At 45.9% G+C, this 18,274-nt stretch overlaps 1 protein-coding gene across 1 annotated transcript in view; it reads left to right on the top strand.

The window, feature by feature from the left end:
- Positions 1-399: 399 nt before the first annotated feature.
- ZCCHC2 (zinc finger CCHC-type containing 2) overlaps positions 400-18,274 on the top strand; it is a 56,236-nt gene continuing 38,361 nt past the window's right edge. Inside the window, exons 1-2 of the mRNA XM_032152109.2 lie at positions 400-1,844; positions 17,487-17,598. Coding sequence (XP_032008000.1) covers positions 909-1,844; positions 17,487-17,598 — 1,048 coding nt within the window. The 5' untranslated portion in view covers positions 400-908. The remainder of the gene's footprint in view (positions 1,845-17,486; positions 17,599-18,274) is intronic.

Raw genomic sequence — 18,274 nt, 5'->3', positions numbered from 1 at the left:
ACTGCCTGCTTTCAGGAAGTGCATTGGGCAGTGAGGACTCGAACGAGCTTATCCCGGGGCTGGCGCGCTCACTTCGGAGAAACCCCTGCTCCCGGGACGCGTTCACTCCGGCCGCGCAGGCAGCCCGGGCACCGCTGGCGGAGGCGGGGCGGCAGCTGGCAAGCAGAGGGGAATCAGGAGTCCAAAGCCGGGCCAGGGCCCTCGGGAAAGGTGAGAGCGGCCCCGTCCCTTCGCTCACGTGGGCCTCGCACGCTCTTCACCGCGTCCGGGCTCCCCTCGCGCCGCCCCACGGCCCCAGCCCGCGTCCTCCTCCCCCCGGAGCACCAGCCTTTAGGACCGCGCGGAACCCGCCGAGAAGGAGGCGGCCGGCCGGCAGCTGGGCGTGGCTTCCCGGAGAAAGGCAGTCCCAGAGGGCGGGGAGAGTAACGTCACCGTCGATTCGCGGTGCTGATTGGCGGAGGTGCGGTGCGCGGAGCCCGCAAGCCTCTCCACCCGGTCCGGCTGCTCCACCTCCTCACCCAGCCGCTCCGTCCTCACCGGCTCGCGAGGGAACCGCTCAGGCACCGCCGCCCCGGCTCAGCGCGGACGGCGGAGAGAGGGAGGCGGAAGGAGGACACCCTCGCTCGCTTGCTCCCACCCGCACCCGGGCTCCCAGAACCGGCGAGGAGCCCAGGGGGAGGAGCCGTCGCGGGCACGCCCCGCCCCCGGCCCGGGAAGACGACGCCAGCGACCCCGCCGACCGGCCACCGCCCCCCTCGCCTGCCGAGACCCGCCCCCGGTCCCGGCCCTCCCCCGGCGGCATGGAGGGGCCCAGCTCCTGACGACCGCGCCGCCGCCTCGGCCCGTGCTCCACCTCGCGGCCCCTCCCGCCCGCCCCCGCTCGCATGTCTGCGCCGCCCTAGCCGAGGATGCTGAGGATGAAGCTGCCGCTGAAGCCAACGCACCCCGCGGAGCCGCCGCCCGAGGCGGAGGAGCCCGAGGCGGACGCGCGGCCGGGCGCGAAGGCGCCTTCGCGCCGCCGCCGCGACTGCCGCCCCCCGCCGCCGCCTCCCGCGGGCCCGCCGCGGGGCCCTCTGCCGCCGCCGCCGCCGCCGCCCCGGGGACTCGGGCCGCCTGTTGCTGGTGGAGCGGCGGCGGGGGCGGGTATGCCGGGCGGCGGCGGGGGGCCCTCGGCGGCGCTGCGCGAGCAGGAGCGAGTATACGAGTGGTTCGGGCTGGTGCTGGGCTCGGCGCAGCGCCTGGAGTTCATGTGCGGGCTGCTGGACCTGTGTAACCCGCTGGAGCTGCGCTTCCTCGGCTCGTGCCTGGAGGATCTGGCGCGCAAGGACTACCACTACCTGCGCGACTCGGAGGCCAAGGCCAACGGCCTCTCGGACCCGGGGCCGCTGGCCGACTTCCGAGAGCCCGCGGTGCGCTCGCGCCTCATCGTCTACCTGGCGTTGCTGGGCTCGGAGAACCGGGAGGCCGCTGGCCGTCTGCACCGCCTGCTACCCCAGGTGGACTCGGTGCTCAAAAGCCTGCGCGCGGCCCGGGGCGAGGGCTCGCGGGGTGGCGCGGAGGACGAGCACGGCGAGGACGGGGACGGCGAGCAGGACGCCGAGAAGGACGGCTCGGGCCCGGAAGGCGGCATTGTGGAGCCCCGGGTCGGCGGCGGGCTCGGCTCCAGGGCCCAGGAGGAACTGCTGCTGCTCTTCACCATGGCCTCACTGCACCCGGCTTTCTCCTTCCACCAGCGGGTCACCCTGAGGGAACACTTGGAGAGGCTCCGCGCCGCGCTCCGCGGGGGCCCCGAGGACGCGGAGGTGGAGGTAGAGCCGTGCAAGTTTGCCGGCCCCAGAGCCCAGGTAAGGCGCACGGAGCCTCCCTGGATTCGCGGTGCGATCGCTGCCCCGGCGGCCTCGCCGGCCTCGCTCTTGGACGCCCTTTGCCCGAGCCCCAGCCCGGCGCAGGTGGCTCGGAATCCCCACCCGGCAGCTCCCAGCGCCAGAGGGCTGAGCTTCGTCTCGTTGGGCCGCTCCGTTCCACTCCCCCACCCCACCCCACACCCCGGCAGACACAGCCACCCGCCATCACAGAATGCTCTAGAAGTCCCTTCCGTGCCACGGTGTTGCCACGGAAGACGTGGAGCTCCCCGCCCGGGGCCCCTCTCGGAGGAAGAGTGTCGGGACGTTTTTGGCTCTGAGCATCTCAGCGCTCGGTGCGGGAGCCGCGGGGCGCTGGAGGAACCTGTGCGAGAGCCAGCCGCAGTGAGCCCGGGCAGCGCCGTCCTTCCCCGCCTGCCTGGCCGGGGCTCCGCCTCCCGTCTCGGGGCTCTGCCGGGCCCTCGGCGGGGTGTCCCGAAGGTGCGCTCCCGGCGAGCTGCCCTTGTCTTTGGCACAGAGGGACTTTTTCTGCCCAGTGTGTGCTTGAGTTAAAAGGGGTCGTACGGGTCCTTGTGGCTCCTGGTCTGAGGGCTTGTGTTCCCAGCAGACATCTGACGTAGAGACCTGCGAATGGATCTGAGATTAGTAGTAACGCAGGTTGTCCGGGTAGAGAAACCTCTCCTAGCGCGGCCTGGGATGCTCTTTCCCTCCGGCATACGCGCTTTCTCACGGGCTTGATTCCTGCCTACAGATTGGGGTTCCAGGATATTTGTTGAGCGTTTACGATAGGCGTTAATGTTGCCCCAAAGAATTACTTAAACAGCAAGATGTAGTAGAGAGAATCCAGATGAGCCACTTGTCGCAAACATTAAAGATGAAATTTTTTTTACAGCCATGAAAGCAACTTAATGATAATTAGGGTCCAGTGAAGTCTTTGAGGAAGACTTTTCCATGGGAAGGTGGGGAGGAGTAGGTTTCAGTAAGAGTGACAACTGTAAAGTGAGATTATTTGTGGGGTCACAGGGTTTTGAAAGGTGTTGATTTGGATGCCATGTTTTTCAGCTTAGGTGATCTCTAGAAGATAATGGAAAAGGGTTTTCTCCTCTTCTTGCTTGAACGTTAATTCAGTATATATATTTGTTGTCATTCAGTGCTCCAGAACTAAAATTGGGCATGGTATTTCACTAGTGGCTTTGTGGACTCAGTACCCGTGGAATCAATGGATTTGGGGCTGGAAGGAATTTAGAGATAATCTAGCCTGAACCCCTCTTTTTTTAAAACGACGCTTCTGTGAGGTAACTAACTCATGTTTTGGGACGTATTTTATCAAACGCAGATGTAACGCTAGTGCCCAGCATTATCTCGGTGAGTTTGAAATTTTGTCATCTTCCAGTGCCTGTTTACCACTAGCATGCAGTGCGTGTGCTGATGGTAAAAGCCTCTTCCACCCTTCAGCCTACTCGTTAATTTCCCAAAAGTCCTATATGCCGCACAGCCATTAAATTTATAGACAAAAACATGAATTCAGGAACAATGCTTATTTAAAATGTTATTGTAATAACATACAATAAAGTTAGCCTTAAATGCAGGCCTAAAGAAAATGTCCCACAGTGGAACCTCTTATTCCATTCACACTATTCCAACAAGGGTACCTGATTTCTGATTTTAACTGCTGAAAGTCTTTTTATCTTTCCCTTTTCTTTAAATTTTGCTTTTAAAAAGCGTGTTGGAGGGCAAGTAGAGGAAGGGGAGGGATGCGTGCAGACCAGAGTAATGAGATTTTTATGTTGACCGCAAATGCGTGACTTTTTCTGCAACCAGTGAGTGCTGGGAGGGATGGACAAAGTGAGGCTGGACATCCTGCCATTAACGTCAGCACATCACTGCTTCTCAGGACGTGTCAAGTGAAGTGGGGGAATAAATCATAGGGGCCGCGTACTACAGGTGAGTGACACTGGGCTATTTCTAGACGCGTAGTGGTGTGGTGAACTTCTCCAGCAGTTGTTTAGGGTTACCGTAACACATCATTCACATCTCATTAAGTTGTTACGATCCCTCATTTTCTGCTGCTTGGTGACCTCCGAGTCCCAGCTGTGGCTTGTTCTGGCCTTGAGAACATTTTATCTGATGTTGCTCCCAGGCTGTCACTCCAGAGGCCGCTGAGGTGGGTGGGCTGAGTTAAGCCCTCATTCGCTGCAGTCCTGCCCAGCTGTTCTCGGCCTCCCGCCGCCGCCACCGCGCACCCGGGGAGGGCGGGCGCACCTCTCCATCGGCAGGGAGGAGCCCAAAGCTCGCGCGTCCCTCGCGTGGAGGCGCCGCGACCCGCCCTAGGGGCCCGGAGGTCACGCAACGCCAGGGGCTAGCGCACGGCGATGTAGGGCCCGTGCCGCGGGGCTCCTCTCCGCCCCCGCCCTGCAAGATGGCGGCTGCGCGCGCCGCCCACGTGACCGGCGCGCCGGCCCCGCCCCCGGCGCCCTTTTGGCCTCTTCCCGCGGAGGGCCAGGCCTTGGGCTAGCGCCGGAGACTTCAGCCGGACTCGAGAACCACGTGGATGCTGCGCTCGGCCGTGCTGGGCCGTGGAGATAACCCTGGTAAAGGGAAATTCGTGTGGCAGCATTCCGCCCCCGGAAGTAACCTTTTAGACACAAGTATGCAATTTTAATTGGGAGTCATTCTTTTTCTTAACTACTGTCTAAGTGAAGCTCTTTGGTGTGCCAAACCAAGTATTTTCAGCCTTACTATTGGTTAACGTAAAGTTAGCATCCTTTTAATTCTCTTTTCTATTAAAGTAAGAGTATACCGACCCAGAATAGTGCACCTGGCTCTCACAGGACTTAGTTGTATCCAGTACTGAATCAGCTTGTCTATTAAAAAATTTAAAAACTAATGACATTTACAGATAAAACATGTCTTTAATGCCAATTTTATGTTACATGCTTTGAAGTTGACTGGGCCCAGCAACTGTTAGTGACATGCCATGGTTACAATGTTAATAGTTGAGGTATAACAGGTCCACCGGTTGCCGGTAGAATATATACTTTTTAGGTTACATCGGAAATGCAGGAAAACTCAACAAGGATGTTTTTACTTTTAAGAGTAACATTTCCAGAGTTTTTCTATTATTTGGATGACTTTATAGTAAATATTACATTGGATTACAACTTAAATGTCAGCAGTTTTTTTAGGAGGCTTGTACATAAATCTCACGTTCTTCACACAACTGCGGTGGACTGCCAGTAACTTGTACAAAATTCAACAAATAGGCCAGGGAGCAGTAGTGAAGTCATTCATTAACAGTGTCCTAGGAACTCTGTGTGATTGCTACGATCCTGTGTTACGAAGTTGCAGACTGCTTATATAGCATAGCTGAAAACGCTTGGTTTTTAAAATGGGTGTCTTCCTATTATTAGGAAGCCAAACTATAAATTGTGTGTTAGCAACAAAAAAATGCCTACGTGTTTTAAAAGGTACTAGTTTTGTTGCTGTTTCATTGAAAAGACAGGAAGCAAGAGAGGCAAGCAATGTTTGCATACTTAAAGACGTTTGTTAACTGTTCGGGAAAATGGGTATTCTCATTTTGGAGGTTTAGTCCCCAACTAGCGACACAAAGGTATAAGAAGCATAAAACATAGACGATCATAGTAGTGGTTATGATTAATATGGTATGGCGATTCTCTGGAGATTGTGTCATCAAGATCTTCAAAGCTTAATTGCTTGGCTAACAGTACTAATGTTTGAATGAAAGATAAAAACGTAAACTTTCGATACTAAGGCACAAAATTCTCCTGTGTCTTTGTGTTATTTGAACTCACAAAACATATTTGAGTTCATCATTTGAATTCACAAAAGTTAAGTAGCCATGAGCCCTTCACTTACTAAAAGTAGTGAATTAAAAAGAAAGCCTTGCAGCCAGTTGCGGTGGCTCACGCCTGTAATCCCAGCACTTTGGGAGGCCGAGGCGGGCGCATCACGAGGTCAGGAGTTCGAGAACAGCCTGGCCAATATGGTGAAACCCCGTCTCTACTAAGAAAAATACAAAAAAATTAGCCAGGCATGGTGGCACATGCCTGTAGTCCCAGCTACTCTAGAGGCTGAGGCAGGAGAATCACTTGAACCCGGGAGGCAGAGGTTGCAGTGAGCCGAGATGGCAGAGTGAGACTTTGTCTCGGGGGAAAAAAAAACAAAAAACAAAACAAAACACCTTGTTACTTTTTCATAGCATAGTTTAGTTAGCTAAATTGTACTTGATAGACCAAGTACTTTGATTAACTTTGCAATATAGGAAACATACTGGAAGAAAACTCTTAGAAAGAGTTTTAACATAAACGATACTACTTCAAGATAACTTGAATGTGGATGTGGCAGCCAGAATCCTAGTGAGAGAGTAACTGACTTAAAATGAGAGGTAAAAGGTTGATTGTTAGAATTTCAGTTATTATAGTAGGCACTAAAAAAGATGATTTTTTGGCCAGGCGCAGTGGCTCACGCCTGTAATTCCGTCACTTTTGGAGGCCGAGGCGGGTGTATCACATGAGGTCAGGAGTTCGAGACCAGCCTGACCAACAAGGTGAAACCCTAGCTCTACTAAAAATATAAAAATTAGCTGTGCGTGGTGGCAGGTGCCTGTAGTGCCAGCTACACGGGAGGCTGAGACAGGAGGCTTGAACCTGGAAAGTGGAGATTGTAGTCAGCCTAGATCGCGCCACTGCACTCCAGCCTGGGTGACAGAGTGAGACTCCGTCTCAAAAACAAAAAAAGATGCTTTTTAAAAATGACCAGTTCTAATGCTCATTGGTAATATTAATAAATACCTTTATTTACCTGGCCCCTGCTGCTGGGTTATTTGATATTTTAAAGTGAATAGTGTTGTTGGGGCAGTGGATGCTGCTTGAGGCCTCCCTCCCGCCGCTCTGGGAGTGTTAGGATTCAGTGAAGGAGTCCTTACTTGTAGAATAGTGTCTGGTTCATGGTCTCCAATAAATATTAGCAGTTGCAGGTGAAAGCTCAGCCTTGTGTGGATGATGGTGGTAGAGAAGTGGGCACAGCATCTCACATACTGAGAGTGGGGGCCAGAAACAGCTATGTCTTTTCATGGGAAATTTTAGGTTGGTTTGGCTACAGCAAAGAATAAAAGCAGTTCAGTTATAAAAGCCATTTGGAAGAGGCTTTTTAGAACATATTAAATAGTGATTATTTTAGTAGGAAATAATTATTAAAATCCTGAGTTCCTTCCCCAGTTACATTTTTCTATGCAGTCATTTTCCAGGTAAGGAGAACTCAGGAAAAGTCTCATGTGTACCATGGTGGGAGGCGGGAGCGGGTGCTGGATGTGGAGAGGAAGTACATTCTTTCTCTCAAGTTGACTAAAATATGTCTGTGTGATTTATTTATACATAGCCATGGTTTCTACATCTGGGGATTCAACCAACTATGGATCAAAAACATTAGGGAAAAAAATTGCATGTGTACTGAACACGTACAGACTTTTTTCTTGTGATCCAAAACAATACAGTATAACAGCTATTTACATGGCATCTGTGTTGTATTAGATATAAGTAATCTGGAGCTATTTAGAGTATACAGGAGGCTGTACATAGGTTATACACAAATACTAGGCCGTTTTATATCCAGACTGGAGCACTCTTGGATTTTGATATTGGGAGGTTCTAGTACCAATTCCTCATGGGTATTGGGGGATAATTTTATATGTACTATACATACATGTTGCCTTAACAATTTTTTTGTGTGTGGAGAAGGGGTCAGGAAGAGTGTCATAGAGGCTATTGGAAGACCTTGAAGAATGGTAGCCATGTTTAGTAGATCCCTAGGCTTGGAGGCTTATGTTTCAACTCTGCCACTAGCTGTGATAGTTGTCAGCCAGGCCACTTAAATCCCTGAGTCTTACCTGTAAAATGGGGATAATTTACAGTCTTACCTGTAAAATGGGGATAATAACTTTTGAGGTTGTAGTGATTGTATTAATAAGATGCAAAATAATTCACATACTGTCTTGAACATGCATTCTTTCTTGAGATTAGTGCTCAGTGCATATTTTCCACTAACACAACCTGCAGTGTTTTCAAGAATATGTTTGTTTTTTTTTAACCTAATAAAAATCCTTATAGTGGAGTATTTTGCATATTCTCTGTTACCATCCCTGTGAATAGATTGATGTTCGGGAAGGACGGGCAATTGAAAAGGTGGTATTTGAGACACATTTATTTGGAGCAGTTATTTTATATTTGTTAGTACTTACTTGTAGAGATGTAGTGTTCTACAGATAAACCCAAAGGAAGGAATTCTGTGAGTCACAGAACATTAAAATAGATATTTTCCTTGTATTGGATTTGGGGATGGGAATGGAGAAAGTGCATGTTTTAGATTTAGATTGTTATTATCATGCATTTGTAATCTACTTAGATCGTTATCCTGTTTTCACATTTAGCCAGACAACTATTCTATAACTTAAATCTGTTTTGCACTTTTGTTAAGTTACATGATTCTTTTTTAGTTCCGAGCACAGACTAGAATCCGTGGATAATTAAGAACTTTTTTTTACCTTTTTTATAAAAGCTGTTGAATTGGCTTATTTTTAACTTATTTAACATTTTTCTCTTGAGAAATGTTAAGCTAATTTTTTTTTTTTTTTTAAAGGGAAGCAAAAAGGCCTGTACTACTGTCAGGGCAGACTGAACTTATTTTATGGACTGTGTTTTTCGTTATGGAGGACTGTGTGTGACAGTACTTCTTTTACTTACAAAGAATTCTTTGTCACAAAAGCCTCATTCATCCACTGACATTCTGGGGTTCCTTTCTCTGTAAACAATCAATCTAGAAGGGAAGTGCCTAATCGGGTGTTTATGTTACAGGTGTAGCCTGGCTGGGCCGGGGGTAGTTGGCTTCCTTCTGTTTTTCCTATGCTCTCAGGAACATTTGACCTTTAGTTCCTTTCTAAATGCCTTAGTTCATTAGAAGTGTTTTGTGCTCATTCAATAAGTCATTTATTTGAGGTCAGATTTATATTTTGAAAAGGTCATTTTGGCAAGTTATTTGGTCTTCCCAAAGTCCAGAGTGTCTAGTATAAGGTAGGGATATCATTCCTATCTGTTTCATATAATTGTTGTGAGGATGAATGTATTAATGTAAATGAAAATGCTTGGTAAACAAGAGCGAGATATATGTATTATTCATAGAGCAATTAGCACAATTTGGTTGCAGTGGATGAGTAGAAAAACAGACGTTAGGTGAGGTGCGGTGGCTCACGCCTGTAATCTTAACACTTTGGGAGGCCAAGGCAGAGGGATCGCCTGAGCCCAGGAGTTTGAAGCCAACTCTGACAACTTAGTGAGACCCCTATCTCTACAAAAAAGTAAAAAAAAAAAAAATAAAAGTTAGCTGGATGTGGTGGCAAGTACCTGTAGTCCTGACGACTCAGGAGGCTCCAGCTACTCAGGAGGCTGAGGTGGGAGGATCACTTGAGCCTGGGAGGTCAAGGCTGCAGTGAGCTGTTGGTGGTGCCACTGTGCTCCAGCCTGAGCAACAGAGTGAGACCCTGTCTGAAAAAGGAGAGAGGAAAGAGGAAAAGAAAGACATTTGAAGAGATGGTAGGGTTGGGTTATAATGAAGGCCTTGAAGGTCATGTTAATAGGTTGTCAGTAGGTTCCAGTGGGAGCCAGTGAAGGGGGGTGTGTGTGTGCACGCGCGCCCTTATGGTGTATATCTCATTGAATGTCAGCTGTCACTCTGATGTGAATCTATATAAAAAGAATACATGATTGATTTTTTGAAAATCTTCCAGACTCACTCAGCTCTCTCAATGGTACCATTATGTTTCTAGTCACTCTGAATTGCCTGATGACCTTGATCGTCTTCTCCCATCACATCCTGAATACACACTTTCCTCATCCTTGCCTGACACCATTCTCTGTTGGGACTTTATGCCAAGACTTTTATAGTAGCCTCCTGATTCCCTTGCTTTTTAGCCTTCCCACCTCTAATCGTTTAATACTACTACCAGATATACCTTTCTAAAGCAATATTTAATCATACTGTGTTTTCTTTGAGTTACTGATGGACCCTGGCCTCTAATAGGTCTTTAGACTCAAAATCTCTTCCTCCCACTCTTTTTTCATATATCCTCCCTTTCATTCTAGGCTGGGTTCATGCCATTGTCTCTTGTATGATGTTTTCTGGAATTGTCCCTATGGCAGTCTTAAAGATTATTTGCTGCCACTGAATTTTAGATGCACATATATCATTGTAATTTTGGTACTTCTGTGATTCTTTGTCTTTTTAACATTTAAAATTGACCTCTCAGGCCAGGTGCGGTGGCTCATGCCTGTAATCCCAGCACTGTGGGAGGCTGAGGCGGGTGGATTGCTTGAGCCCAGAAGTTCAAGACCAGCCTGGGCAAATGGCAAAAACCAGTCTCTACAGAAAAATAAAAAAATTAGCTAGGCATAGTGGTGCATGTCTGTAGTCCCAGCTACTCAGGAGGCTGAGGCAGGAGAATCACTTGAGCTCAGGAGGATCGCTTGAGCCAGCCTGGAGGATCACTTGAGCCCTGGAGGCAGAGGCTGCAGTGAGCTGAGATCATGCCACTGCACTCCAGCCTGGGTAATAGAGTGAGACCCTGTCTTAAAAATAAGTAAATAAATAAATTTGATCTTTCACACTAGAATTTTAAGTTCCCCAAAGGCTCAGGCATTGTGCCTCATTTTTTTGTCAGTGTTGTATATATCATCATTGCTCAGTCGTAATTTCCTGTGTTTGGACTTGGAAAATATATAGCTTTGAAAAATACGAGGCTGGGTGTGGTGGCTTACGCCTGTAATCCCAGCACTTTAGGAGGCCGAGGCGGGTGGATCACTTGAGGTGAGGAGTTCGATACCAGACTGGCCAACATAGTGAAACCCCGTCTCTATTAAAAATACAAAAATGAGTCGGGCGTGTAGTGGGCACCTGTAATCCCAGTTACTCCTGAGGCTGAGGCAGCAGAATCACTTGAACCCGGGAGGCAGAGGTTGCAGTGAGCCGAGATCACGCCACTGCACTCCAGCCAGGGTGACAGAGCGAGACTTCGTCTCAAAAAAAAAAAAAAAAAAAAAAGAAAGAAAGAAAAATACCAATATGATACACTGCTTTAAGATTAAGTATATCGAGGCTGAGCACAGTGGCTCAAGCCTGTAAACCCAGCACTTTGGGAGGCCAAGGCAGGTGGATCACCTGAGGTCAGAAGTTCGAGACCAGCCTGACCAACATGGTGAAACCCTGTCTCTGATTTAAAAAAAATACGAAAATTAGCCGGGTGTGGTGGTGCATGCCTATAATTCCAGTTACTCCAAAGGCTGAGGCAGGAGAATCATTTGAACCTGGGAGGCAGAGGTTGCAGTGACCCGAGATGGTGCCATTGCACTCCAGCCTGAGCAACAAGAGCGAAACTCTGCCTAAAAAAAAAAAAAAGACTAAGTATATCAGGCGGTGATTTTGTCTTATTTTGAATTGTACTTACCAGTATTTACTTTATAAAAAAATTTGCAGTTATATAGGATAGGTACAATTATTTTGGAAATAAGAGGAATTGTTTCTTTATATAAAGAGTATGTAACAAGTGTAGATTTGAATTGAATCTTCAATGGGTGGATGCTGACTGGCTGTGCTTATTTAATATGCCTTCCAAATCAGACTATTTGCAGCCTGGGCAACATACCCAGACCCCATCTGTAAAAAAAATTAGCCTGGCATGGTGGTACATGCCTATAGTCCCAGCTACTCAAGAGACTGAGGTGGAAGATTGCTTGAGCAGAGAGGTCAAGGCTGAAGTGAGCCGTGATTGTGTTACTGCACAATCCAGCCTGGGAGACAGAGGGAGATCCTGTCTTAAAAAAAAAAAAAAAAAAAAATCTGATTATTTCTACTCCCTGTGTTAATTGAGCTTTTGTGTGTGCGTGCATAAATGGGTGCAGACCTAGCAGTGACATTTTGATAGGATGGAAAAGTCATGTATTAACCTATTTTCTTATTGCTTGGATAGTTGATGGTAGGTAGCCTGCAGTGTTTGATCTCCAGTTTATGATCTACTTGAGGGGTGATGTGAGTCAGATGCAGAATTGGGGTAGTGCCTTGCTTGCGATTGGAAAGATAATAACTAAACTCTGGTCGCTGAAGTGAACACTCTATAACATAAATGTTGGGGAATTGTTATGTTTCTTGTTAGAAATGTCTAAATTGGGATGTTTCCCATAGTACAGTTGATTTTTGTCTTGGGTATCAAATGATTGAAATTCACTGGTGGTCCTAGAGAGACGGCATGGTCACATGTGAACCAAATGCTGTAATGTTTGGGAGTATTGGGAGTATTTGCTTGAGAAAGAGGTCATCCCTCATACAAAGAGGTTGTGGCATTGAGTGTTGAGTAGTTTTATTAGTTTGGGGAAATTGCCCATTCTATAATAACTAGTGGCATGAAACACAAATCCTAATGCAGTGTTTGGCAACACTATATAGTAAATCAGTTACTGCTGTAGATCCTTCTTATGTTCTATAAGCTTATGTTTCTACAAGGTTCCAAGAATGTTTTTGCACTGGGGGTGAAGCAGTAGCTCTGCTGCGGGTGCCAGAAGGCATGGAAGTTCCTTCCAGCTTCTGAGCCCAGGCTCACATCCTTTCTGAGGACCCCTTGGCCTCCCTCCCTCATCTCTCGTGGGGTGAGGCTGCGATGGCGAAGGCAGAGTCAGATGTGGGCTGGGGAGGAGATGTGCACTTCTCTAGATCCTTGTGCACTCCTGCACGCATTCACTTCACCCAAAACACCATGGTGTGGGGATTTAAAGATGTGGGGGCTGCTGGCCCAGGGATATAGCAATTTCTGGATCATCTTCCTAGTTCTAGGATTAAAAGATGTTTTCCTTCTGTAGTGAGAGCATGTTGGCAAAGGAAGCACAGATGCTGGTACTGAAGGAGGAGACCTATGAATCTGGCTATTTAAAGAACAGAATTACCCGCAAACTTAGTGGCGTAAAACAATGACCATTTTATTACCATCTCTGACAGTTTTGTGGGTGAGGGATTTAGACAGATAACTATAGTGAAGAGTTTGTCTCTGTTCTAGGCTGTCTGGGACACAGCTGGGGCCCAGATGGCATCTCTAGACCTCTCTCCTCTCTCCATGTGGTCCATCAAGTGCGGCTGCCAGGAGAAAGTGTGTGTCTCATGTGGTGACTCAGGACTCCAAGCCCAAGTGTCCAGGAGGCCCAGGGCTGAGGCTTCCCAGGACCTAACTTTAGAAGAGCGTCACCACCAGCACATTCTAAAGCCAGCCTAGATCCACTGGGTGGGGAATTTTTTCCACTTTTCAGTGGGAGGAGTATTAAATAATTTTTAGCTACCTTTAATCTGCCACGGAAGCTTAATAGAATGTTACTGTATACTGCTGTTAATTTTCTAAGTCTCAGGCCGGGCGCGGTGGCTCAAGCCTGTAATCCCAGCACTTTGGGAGGCCGAGGCGGGCGGATCACGAGGTCAGGAGATCGAGACCATCCTGGCTAACACGGTGAAACCCCACCTCTACTAAAAATACAAAAAAATTAGCCGGGCGTGTTGGCGGGCGCCTGTAGTCCCAGCTACTCGGGAGGCTGAGGCAGGAGAATGGCATGAACCCGGGAGGCGGAGCTTGCAGTGAGCCAAGATTGCGCCACTGCACTCCAGCCTGGGTGACAGAGCGAGACTCCGTCTCAAAAAAAAAAAAAAAAAAATTTCTAAGTCTCATTTGACAATTGGGAAAACTTCAGAAGAAGTTAGTGAATTTGGTTTTAAAAAATAAAAAACTTTTACTGCTTTGTTATTATATTTGGAATATCTTGGATTTTTAAATTTATAGTCTATATCGAGGGACTACAAGAACCATGTAGAATATTGTTAGACGAACTAAAACTCCATCTATAGTTTGACCTTGGTTAACAGCAACAAAAGGCAAATATGACCTTTGTTCTAATGGTATGTTTTCAGAGAAGAGTTTTTTAGGATGTCCAGCTACTTGGCTGTTTCACAAGGTCCCCACAGTTAAGCAATCTCAAGTATGTAATTGTGATGGGTCTACGTGTGATCTGTGGCAAAACCGTCTAGACCACCTGAACCACATGCCATGTAGGTTTGTGCTAACCAGTACCTCTTGAGGCAAGCGATAGGACAGAAGAAGCTCTGCCTCAGGCGAGTTAAGAAAGGAGAATGCACTCCTACTAAAGTTCTTTGTATGCTTGTGCGTATTTTTGCAGGCTTAGAATCTTTAAACCCTGCTTACTTGATACAAGCAGAGAAAAAGTCTCCACTTTTCTCGTGGTCCTGACACTTTCCTCCAACTAGTCTTTGTAAAATGCTGATTCTGGCATTTCATCCGTTTTTCATTTTCATGGGAATCTGAACTTAACAGATATAGTGGGTGCCATTCCTCTTTATGCGATTCCATTAAAGAAGGAGTTCTCAGATTTTATGCTACCCTTCCCCCTAAGGAAAGTAAACAGGGAGTGCAGGGCAGACAGCATCGCCGAGCAGCCACCCACCACTGGGGCTGCCGATTCTCATCTCCAGCTCATGCAGCATTATGTGAGTGAGTTTAGTAATAGCTTCTAAACTTAGTCTACATGATTTTGTAGCATTGATACATGCTGAGACTTGGAGGAGAAAATAAACATTTAATTAGTAGATATTTCATGGGTTGATGAACTTAGGACTTTGGATAGAGACTCAAACTTCGTTTTTCTCCCTAGGTTATTAAACAGGAGGCTACTTCTTGGTTAAATTGGGTTCATAAAGTTAACTTCAGACTTCAAAAATGTGATTTTGTGAAGCAAACTTTTATACAGTTGCTTCAATTTAATGTTTGTGGAGGCAGTGTGATCATTTCCATTTTTAGTTTTTATTGTGATATAAAATACATAGCATAAAATTCTCATTTTATCTCCCTTTTATTGTACAGTTCAGTAGCATTAAGTACATTCCCATTGTCATGAGTCATCACCACTGTCTCCAAACGTTCTGTCATCCCAAACAGAAATTCTATACCCATTAAAAAAATAACACCCTATTCCCTCCAGTACCTGGTAACTACTATTCTACTTTTTGTGTTTGCTTTAGAGATAGAGTCTTGCCCTGTTGCCCAGGCTGAAGTGCAGTGGTGCGATCATGGGTCACTACAGCCTCGAACCCCTGGGCCCAAGCAGTCCTCCCATCTCAGCCTCCCAGGTAACTAGGACTACAGGCACGTACCACCACTTCTGGCTAATAAAAAAATTCTTTTGTAGAGATAGGATCTTGCAATTTGCCCAGTCTGGTCTTGAACTACTTGCCTTATGTGATCCTCCCACCTTGGCCTCCCAAAGTGCTGGGATTACAGACGTGAGCTACCACACCTAGCTGCTATTCCACTTTCTTTATGAACTTGACTATTCTAGGTATCTCATATAAGTGGAATCATGCTGTATTTGTTCTTTTGTGTGTGGCTTATTTCACCTAGCATACTCTCTTCAGGATTCATCCAAATCCTGTTATGTATCAGAATTGCATTCCTTTTTAAGGCTGAATATAGGTAATTGTATGTGTACACCATATTTTGTTTATCTGTTCATCTATTGATGGATTTTGAGTTTCCACCTTGTGGCTATTGTGAATAACTGCTATGAACACTGATGCACAGATTATGTTTGCATTTCTGCTTTCATTTCTTTTGGGTATATCTTAGAAGTGGAATTGCTGGATCATAAAATAATTCTGTGTTTAATATTTTGAGGAACTATCTGACTGTCTTCAACAGTAGCTGTACTATTTTCGTTTCCACCATCAATGTGTAAGTGTTCCGTTTTCTTCACGTCCTTGCCAACACTTTGTCTTTTGTAATAATAGTCATCCTAATGGGTATAAAGTGGTATCTTATTGTGCATCTCACTAATGAAAACTTTTTTTCATATTTTGCATTAGTTTACATTTGAAAGTATTGCTTTAAATTTGTGAACTACATATGAGCAATGTAGAGAAATATTTTGCTTTAGGAAATGGTTGACTGGCCAGGTACAATGACTCACACCTGTAATCCCAGCACTTTGGGTTGCTGAGTTGAGAGGATCACTTGAAGCCAGGAATTTGAGGCTGCAGTGAGCTATAGTCATGCCAGTGTACTTCAGCCTGGGCAACAGAGAGAGACCTTGTCTCAAAAAAAAAAAAAACAGAAAGAATTGGTTAACCTATTCACCCAAGCTTCTTCCAGTTAACACAACTGTTTGAGAGGATTATATAGCACTTTATTTTCTTTGTTTTTTAAAGTATTTACAGCAATATTAAAACTTTTGAGAAGCAGAATCTCTCGTGGGTAAATGTGGTTTTACATTTTGTAATAAAATATATGGTCTGGGTTAGGATATGCGTGGTTTTGTTATTAAAATAATTCATATCTGCATTTTTAAAAAAACCAGTCACATTGAAAATTGGTAAAGGCTATCAGGCCAAGTGTTTCAGAAGTTGGATGTTGACTTAAGAGGTCTATACTCTCCTTATTAAATGGTTCTAGGTAGATAGTCTTTGTTTCCTTGGGTTTCTAAATAAAGGAAGACAGACTAGAAGGCAGAAGTTTAGCTCCCAAAAGTATATAATGTGCTCTGTTCTCATAAATAGAGCAATTCATACTTACTGTTGGATTGGGATGCGTGATTAGACAGCAGAATGAAATATTTTTAAATAGAGATTTGTGGGGAGCTTAGGGTCTTCTATCTGCCTAATTTTTTTACAGAAAAAATATTAATGTATGTTTACTGCAGATTTGTAAAATCATAATTGATTCTTAAAACCAAGTTGATTTTGATGTGAGTAGTGTTTGAGATTCTGCACATAAAGGGAGGGAATAAGGTGTGAGTTGTAATAAAAAAACTGTCATAAGGCTATTTATTTATTTACTTAATCAATATGATGTTGTAACAGTTTGTACGTGACAGTGCTTGATTTCTGGCGAGCTGTGTGAGTTTGGCATCACCTTTATTACTCCAAGCATCGGATCTAGGAGTCAAAGTTACTCCAGTTCACTAGTGATTGGCTGAGCAAACTCAGTTAGGTTTAGAGCACCCAGTTGCTGTTAGATGACTGAACCTTAATGGTAAACTCCCTGTCCATACATATTCTTGTTTAGAAATCCTTGGTATGTATTGATGATACTTTTCATAAGACTTTTTCCTAATAAAGCATCTTTTTGGACTGTTACTAAAACCAAACAATGAATAAAAATGGTGTAGCGATTCTTGTAAAAAGTACACGTGCCATTCCCTATGGAGGATTAGTGTAAAGGGCACCATTTGTTATGTGTTCCTTTGATTCGGGTTCAGAATTGACATCATTGGCAACTCTGTATATTATTAAGCAATTTCCTGTGTCCCAAGAAAGCTAGGACAGTTGATAATTAATAGAGTGCTCGTCTTCTGCTTGTGGCTCTGACACTGTGCCTTTGTGCCCATAGTGTGCAGTCACCTATCGGATCTCTAAAAATTGCCACTACAATGGTTATTAGTAAAACGAGAAGACCTAAATCTGTGATTATTACTCTTAGTCCATGGTGTAAGTTAACGTATCTCCCTCTTTCTCATCTAGAACAACTCTGCCCATGGTGATTACATGCAAAATAACGAGAGCAGCTTAATAGAGCAAGCTCCAATACCTCAGGACGGACTTACCGTGGCACCTCACAGAGCTCAGCGAGAAGGTATGCTTTGTTTTTTGTAAACCTAAAGCATTAATACATCAAAAGATTACAGGGTGCTCTTTATGCTGATTAACTCTAAACTTTTTACTCTCCTTTTTGAAGTGGAGAAGTCCTACTGGTCCTAGGCTTCACTCAAGACCCAGTCCTCCTAGTTCTGCCGTCTGCACGCTAGGTGTCTCCTGTGTCATAGCCCTGCTTGTCCTGGCACGCATGCAGTCATTCTGCTCTGTAGTCCGTTGTCTTGGCTGAATCTTAAACCTGGTTGCATGCTTCTGGGGGGCAGAGACCCCCAGAGTATTTAGTATAGTGCTTTATTTGCAGAATTGAGCTCAGTGTCTACTGAAAAAATGAATTTTATACAAGTTCTCTGTAAGAGTAAATAAGTTACTTATAAATCCATTCTTCCTGCAATAATGCAGTTTTTAAGAGGGCTGGAATGAAGGATGGAAGGACATTGCCATCTGAACAGGAATGAATTCAAATTATTCTTTCCTCTTTGCATTTGCGGAGCCATTAACCTGTGCTGGGAGAGAAACTGAAATGGAAAATGTAGACTGCCATCTGGGCTTTAAAAGAGCCAAGGATATATGATAAGCTTCACACTCAGTTATAACAATTTTGAATTTATGTCATTATGTCTCCTTTTTTTTTTTACCAGTAATAATCCTTTTTGTGT

Source organism: Hylobates moloch, unplaced genomic scaffold, assembly GCF_009828535.3.
Source record: "Hylobates moloch isolate HMO894 unplaced genomic scaffold, HMol_V3 SCAFFOLD_5, whole genome shotgun sequence".
In the NCBI taxonomy this organism is placed as follows: Eukaryota; Metazoa; Chordata; class Mammalia; order Primates; family Hylobatidae; genus Hylobates; species Hylobates moloch.
The sequence above is the reverse complement of the archived record's forward strand: the minus strand, read 5'-3'. Positions and strand labels throughout refer to the sequence as shown.